Source organism: Branchiostoma floridae, unplaced genomic scaffold (genome assembly GCF_000003815.2).
Source record: "Branchiostoma floridae strain S238N-H82 unplaced genomic scaffold, Bfl_VNyyK Sc7u5tJ_1499, whole genome shotgun sequence".
NCBI classification, from domain to species: Eukaryota; Metazoa; Chordata; class Leptocardii; order Amphioxiformes; family Branchiostomatidae; genus Branchiostoma; species Branchiostoma floridae.
In genome coordinates this window covers 56538-63092 of record NW_023365732.1, presented here as the reverse complement: position 1 = coordinate 63092, position 6555 = coordinate 56538, and the positions used below count along the sequence as shown (strand labels likewise).

The 6555-nt window shown below is 43.5% G+C and overlaps 2 protein-coding genes across 3 annotated transcripts in view; both read right to left on the bottom strand.

Annotated features, from left to right (window-relative positions):
• Window positions 1-2923: 2923 nt before the first annotated feature.
• The window catches only part of LOC118407902, a 6603-nt gene continuing 2971 nt past the window's right edge, over window positions 2924-6555 (bottom strand). Inside the window, exons 4-8 of one of the 2 annotated variants that reach the window (XM_035808475.1) lie at window positions 5752-6430; window positions 5357-5602; window positions 4938-5215; window positions 4495-4591; window positions 2924-4328 (exon numbers count right to left, since the gene is read on the bottom strand). In XM_035808475.1, the coding sequence (XP_035664368.1) occupies window positions 3287-4328; window positions 4495-4591; window positions 4938-5215; window positions 5357-5385 (1446 nt within the window). In that variant the 5' untranslated portion in view covers window positions 5386-5602; window positions 5752-6430 and the 3' untranslated portion in view covers window positions 2924-3286. Of the gene's footprint in view, window positions 4329-4494; window positions 4592-4937; window positions 5329-5356; window positions 5603-5751; window positions 6431-6555 lie in introns of those variants that run through there. The other variant, XM_035808474.1, reaches the window with a different exon arrangement.
• Window positions 5482-6555, bottom strand: part of LOC118407909 (polycystic kidney disease protein 1-like 2) — a 17876-nt gene continuing 16802 nt past the window's right edge. The window contains exons 20-21 of the mRNA XM_035808483.1: window positions 5752-6375; window positions 5482-5501 (exon numbers count right to left, since the gene is read on the bottom strand). Coding sequence (XP_035664376.1) covers window positions 5482-5501; window positions 5752-6375 — 644 coding nt within the window. The remainder of the gene's footprint in view (window positions 5502-5751; window positions 6376-6555) is intronic.

The following is a 6555-nucleotide window of genomic DNA, read 5'->3' as shown; positions in this document are numbered from 1 at the left end:
TCGGCATGTTCAGTCATTTGTCAAACTTCCCTGACCACTAAGATTTTATGATGAAAGTAGCACGTTAGCACAAGTTTCTGGGTCTTTCATATAATCAAATTAGTGTGGCCTAAAGGTTGTATCTCACTACATTTGCGTCACGCTTGCGTCACTGCGAAATATACTCGATCAACGAATTTCAGAGATTTTCTTACGTTTTGCGTATTTTGTTATGTTCTAAGTCATACGTATTATGTTTTTTTAGCGCTATCTCATTATTTTTGCACTCTACAAAGGATGCCATCCATAAAATTTACAAGCTGTGGCGTTAGCCGCAATAGCTTGAAAACATGATGATTTGCCTATATAGATAACATACTCTAGGAACTCCAAAATTGATGCGAGTTTAAAATTTATGAATTCAAAAAGAAAAGAATCTTGCTAAAATAAGCTGCCTTCATCATGAGATCTAAGTGTCCAGGATGGATGAATAGCCTGACTAAAATCGCGCTCCTAGCGAGAGGTTGTGTAAACACAGGCTAGAAAAGTGACCAAATGGCTAAATACACTGAAAACGACATACCTTCATTTCCCCACATTCCATGACGTATCCGTTTTCGGATTTGTTCTCAATTGACAGCATATAATATGCTCACTATTTTGCGGTTTCTTTGTACAGTTTACTATATGATCAAAATCCGTTTTTATTTGGGAAATGGACGAACATTGATGTGCGCGCGGAATATACAACCAGATCAATATGCCCCTAGTGAAAAGAAAAGTTTACAAAAGACAACGGACGAACACAAAACTAGCGAAGTATAATCTCCAAGCAGATATTGAGGTGGCATAAGATAAAATCCTAAGCTTGGGAAGGAGTTTAGCCGACAGAGGAGTTCCATTTGCCACCACGAAGCGAATGAAACTGCTCTGTCGGCAAAATTGCTTCCCAAGCTTATGATATTAGCGAAATACTCTTCGAACTTTGGTCTAAGTAAACAAATAAATGTAACGGACAAAATGTTCACAAAGGAGTATTTCGCTCTTGAAGTGCTCGTTCTGTAAACTATTTTATGATAAACTTTTTTTTATATTTTCACTGATGAAAGAAACAAGATATCAAAACCGTAAGTCCCGCTACAGTACTATTGAAAGCCGCTATGGGCCCATTATCGCTTAAGGCCCCTTCGTTTTCCCCACCAAACATCATTCAATCTGCTACGCAGAGACCAACGGCGCCAGCAAACCGCCTCTCTGCTGAATAGGCAAGGAATATGCAAATTAGGACTAAATATGCAAATTAAAGCGGCCAACATGGGATTAGACACCAAAGTCCTTGTTACAACGTTACCATGTGCAGATTCCGAGATAGTTATGAAAACAATATTTTCCGCAATGGCCGCTTTAATTTGCATATTGTTTGCCTATTCAGCACAGAATGTTGGTGTGATCTTTACTGAGATAGCTTAATCTTATTCTATACCCCTTAAAACATGGGCTTAAATTTGTCAACCAAACTATGTTATTACCATGTGTAGTTACTGAGATATTGACGAAAACAATACTTTCCATAATGACTTTCTTAATTTGCATATTGTTTGCATATTCAGCACAAAATATTGGTGTGATATTTACTGAAGTAGCCGGATTTGATCCTTTATCCATCAAAACATGGGGATAGACACCTGAATTATTTTGAAACCATGTGTTACTACTGACATATTCACAAAAACAGGATTTTCGGTAATGGCTATGTTGATTTGCATATTGTGCGGATTGCTCAAGACTGATCGAGTGGTATCATCCAGATTCTTATAGAGCACACCTCAGAGGTATAAAAACAGCAAGAAAAAGCTTTGTACGGACCGTATTGAAAGGTTATAAAAAATGGGGTATGGCAACCGGACTATCAACTCACCCACCAAAAACTATGAATATGAGTAAAAATTGCCAAAATGGAATTCAAAATGTCAAAAACAATATTTTCTACACAGGACAGGCACATATTTTGCAGTTTTTCAAGTTAGAGGGACAAAACCACCACTGAAGATGGCCTACCTGTACCATAGCATAATGCAATGGAGACTGCTTAGCCTCGTTTTGGTGCAATGACCCCGGGAAATCCAAAATGGTCGCCATATCTGGCAAGAAGACTATTTCATACAGATTGCCTTATCCACATTATTTCCATTTTTAGCGCTTTAATATTGCTTTGTTAGTTAGTTGGTCGACGTAAGGATTTTGTTGTATCTATGGAGCTATACCGCCCCTTTCAGGGTGACATACCCTTTCTTAAGCGTTACAAGACGGGGATGCGCCAGGTCTCCGGTCCGGGTGAATGATCGTCTGGCTGACACGAGACAGAGGTTCGCCAGGCCTCCGTCCGGCTGATTTGAGGTGAATCGCCAACTCCAGACGAAAGGATTGGTTCCATCGCACACGCACTATCGCACGTGTGTGGGTTCTTTAACGTGCCTGGGGCATGGCTCTCCCCAGACATGGGACCTCCATTCAACGTCCTATCCGAGGGAATATTGGTTAGGTTGCCTTTAAAGCAGCATTACGAAAAGAAAGTGATTTCTTTTTTTCATTTTTGCAAGATGACCACATTTTACATGACTTCCTGAATTGAGGGTAATGCGTAGTCGGTCCTACTGAATATATAGCGATAAGTGTTGTTTGGACTCCAAGACGCAGGTTCTAACTTTTTCAAATTGGTATTGGTCAATTTAGTTGGATAATTTTGGAATAGTCTAATATAATGTTTGGATGGACCATTTGTACACAGGATGGGTTTGGAACAGCCCATATTTGAAGGGTAGGGGTGGAGAATTAACTACTAGAGTATGTTTTGTATATGCTACTTACAAACAAGAAAGACACATACTGGATCAGCAAATCGATCAAACTTTATTCTAATCAAAATGTCGATATTTCGCCGTGATGTTCTAAGGCTGTCTAATATATTGTCTAACTTCCCCAAATTGCTTCTTATTTGTAATTACAAACTTTTATTATGATAACATTCGTCAAAAATTCAGACAATATAGCTAACATGTTACTTGCCCTAAAAATGCAACCAGCGTTTAACTGTTATTTTCTTTCCGATCATGACATTTTTAACATGTAACAAGAATGAGTTAAATGGGAATGTTTTCTCCAGCTTTTTCCAGAGATGACAACGACATGTTTTCACACTTCAATGCTCCTGTTTCTCTCCTTCCTTCAGGATAACAAAGTATATATCCTTGGCTTTGAATGTCAATCAGTACCGTTGTTTTAATACTGCAGTAAAGACAGTTTTATTTTACACAGCACAGTCGCCACATGTCAACGTGCAATCCCTGGGTGGACTGACTAGCAGGCAGCTGACGTGAAAGATCCTCCGGCATCTGTTGCACCTTTCCATCCTTCCCAGACGCTCTCCCTGCTCACAGTGGCACACCAGCCAGATTCTGTGAGCCTTGGACGGACCTTCCTGCTTCCTCCGAGTGGTCAGTCGTGGAAACGGTGTGAGTTTTCCTTGTCCGAAGCACATCACCAAATGGCTTCTCAACTTCCTGTCGTCATACAAAACCCTGCTCACGTCTTGCCCCTCTGCGATGTCCACTGCCCAGGCGATGGCGAACAGCCCACAATCAAAGACGTTCTCCTGACGCTGCACGTCCGGTACGATGACGGTCAGGACGTTCGAGGCTTGGTCAGCAAACGCGGCGTAGCACTGGTAAAGCTGTTTCTGCAGAGATGGGGTGATGGTGACGCCGAGGCTGTCATATAGGCGCACCTGTCCAGCTGTGTAAGACGACAGCACCCAGTGCTGACTGCTGTTATGGTGGATTTGTAGCCCCCTTCCTGTCATCTTGGCGAATCCGTCATCACAGAGACCAACGGCAGGCGCCTCCAGCCCTTGGAGTACCGGGTACTGGCGGCAAAGCAGCATCTGGGCAGCCTGGATGTGGTCGTCTGTCAGCATCTCGCCGAACATCAGAGCCACCTTGTCACGAGTGCGCAACTTGGCAATTGGCCACTCCGCCTCAGTGTGAGGAACAAGAACCTTACTTGACTTCTTGTCATCTTTTACCTCATTGGGTACGATTGACGTCATTTTGATGGCTAATTGGCTTTCCCGAGTGTCCTCCTCTGTTGAAGAGCACCTGGTTGCTAGCACCACTGGCACCTTGTTCTCAGAGCGGATCGCTGGACTGCCGCTGTCTGTGCAGATGTTAGGGGAGGCATGGCGGACTTGGATGGCACGGCGGCGAACATGACGTTCCACTGCTGCAGCATTGGGGACCTCTTTGACAGTCGGCACAAACTCAGGCTCTGTCGGGAGGTCCGCATCAACCATCCTGTGAGGACAGAAGTATATCTTATTGTATCTTAGGAGCGTTTGCATCAATCTTCAACAATCACCAATATCAAGCTATTCTTACTTGTTGCTGCTAAGAAGATCACTCCATGCATCTTTAAGGGTATCACGCTCATATAGTTTTTCTTGTAAGATGTTGTACTTACTTGAGGTTGAACAGTGACTGTCTCTTTAGCCACAGTTTCTCCACTTTAATCTCCACCTCGACCAGACTGTCATGAAGAGTGCCCATGGAGTCGTCTCCTGTGCCGGTGAGTGTAAACGCTTTCGTAAGTTTGTTTATTGTTTAGAAGCACTGTTAAACAGACGTGTGTACAAAGAAAAAAGTGAAAGCCAACTGGCAAGGGCCAGCGAAATCAAAAGGAAGATGGTTCTAAAGACAACACCTTACTGCTATCTATCCTGTCCTTGTGTTATAGCTTGATGATGGCAAAAAGAAGTCCAAATCCTGCACCTTATACAAAGATGCATTGCCAACTGAAATCGCTTACAATAGTGATCGTGAAGCAAGTATTTGGAGACAGAATTAAGATGATAAACTTTCTTAGTTGGCTGGGCACTGTCTATCTGTGAAACAAGACTACACCACCTGTGTCTGGTACTTCCCAGAAGCCGAAGAAAGTCGTGAAGCGTTCCCACAACCCCTGGATGAAGTACCGGTCCTCTTCAGGCATGACGTGGTTCCACACATCGGGGAGTGCGGTGTCGATGATCGCCATGGCGATGTTCATCAACACCAGGAATATTATGCAAATGAAAGCGAGAAAGTAGATGGGGCCGAGGATGGGGGATGCCTCCCGCAGCTGGTAGTAATAGACGTGTCCCAGAGACATCTGGAACAATGTGGAGAAGGACTTGCTGATGGAGCTGAAAAAAATAACAACCAAAAAGCGAATCATTGTAATGGTGTTACCTACGAGCAATCACAAACTTAACTTGTTTGATGAAGAAATGACCTTTCAATCCTAAAATAGTTTGCATTTGACACAAATTGAGATGTTTTCTAACCTGTATTCTGTCACAATAAGGCCGAACATGAGATATCCGTAGACTCCGAAAGCTGATATCCAGAAGAAAAAGTGGAAGATGAAGGAGAAGACTCTTCCGCCATCCCCCGTAACACGGACATCAGCTTAGCGAGGTACGGGTTGAACTTCAGCAGTTGGAGGAACTTCATCATGTTGACAAACGTCAGGAAGGCCAGGAACCAACCGTAAACCTGGCTTATGTTCACCGCAGTTCGGAAGTGGTGGACTTGATCGTTAAAAGAAGAGAGAACATTGCATGTCATTAAATTCAGTTGTTATCAGAGCTTGTGATACAATAAGTGTGAAGTTTTAACATATTGAAGTTAAATGACAATATGATAAGTGTAACATTTTTTGCATAAATTTGGTACACACCTTTCCCTCCATTGGTCTCCACCAGGACTTTCGAGCTGTAGATTCTCTTAAAGCTATACAAGGTAATGACAGTGAATGCCAAGAAGAAATTGAAGATTTCGACAATATTCCATGGTCCCGTCAGGTAGGCCAAGCCGGCTGCGCGTACAGTTTTCGCTTCCCTCCACAATGAGTAGAGGAGAACGATGACGTAAATGATTTCCAACAGGACGTAGATGTATCCGATTGTCCCCGGCCGTTGATGAAGTCGAAATGTCTGCACGTGGTGACGAGAGAAAACTCCGGCCGTCTCGGAGAATTCGAACACCACCGTCAACGATGTGAAAAGATCTGTGTTTTTGTTGTAGAGGATCGCTTCCAAGAAGATGACCCTCGTGCGCTTGTCGATCCAACGGTTGGCCTTCAGGTCTGCTAGGATGCTGCGCATCTCGTCTGCAAATTTTCCCAGGTGGAGACCGAAGCCGTCTCCCCAGTAGTGCGTCGTCACACCGTAGATGGGGAGGCTGGGGTAGCCACTGGGGAGGTAGGTCCATCCAGGGGCTGCTGCTTCAATTGCTGACGTATTCCTGACCCTTCCCCATCCCTTCTCAAACGCCCCTGTCTCCTTGGCGTATTCATCATACGCTGTCGAACATTCGTCATACAAGTGCTGCATTTGTCACAGGCACCGTGCACAGGCCTACGATGAAAGACCGAAACATGAAAATTTAGTCACAATTCCAATTTGCTATTTCTGTATTGGCTTTACTTTCTGTGTAGGAGTCTGACCTCTATGTTTTCACAGGGCATGATTCTTTGAATTCT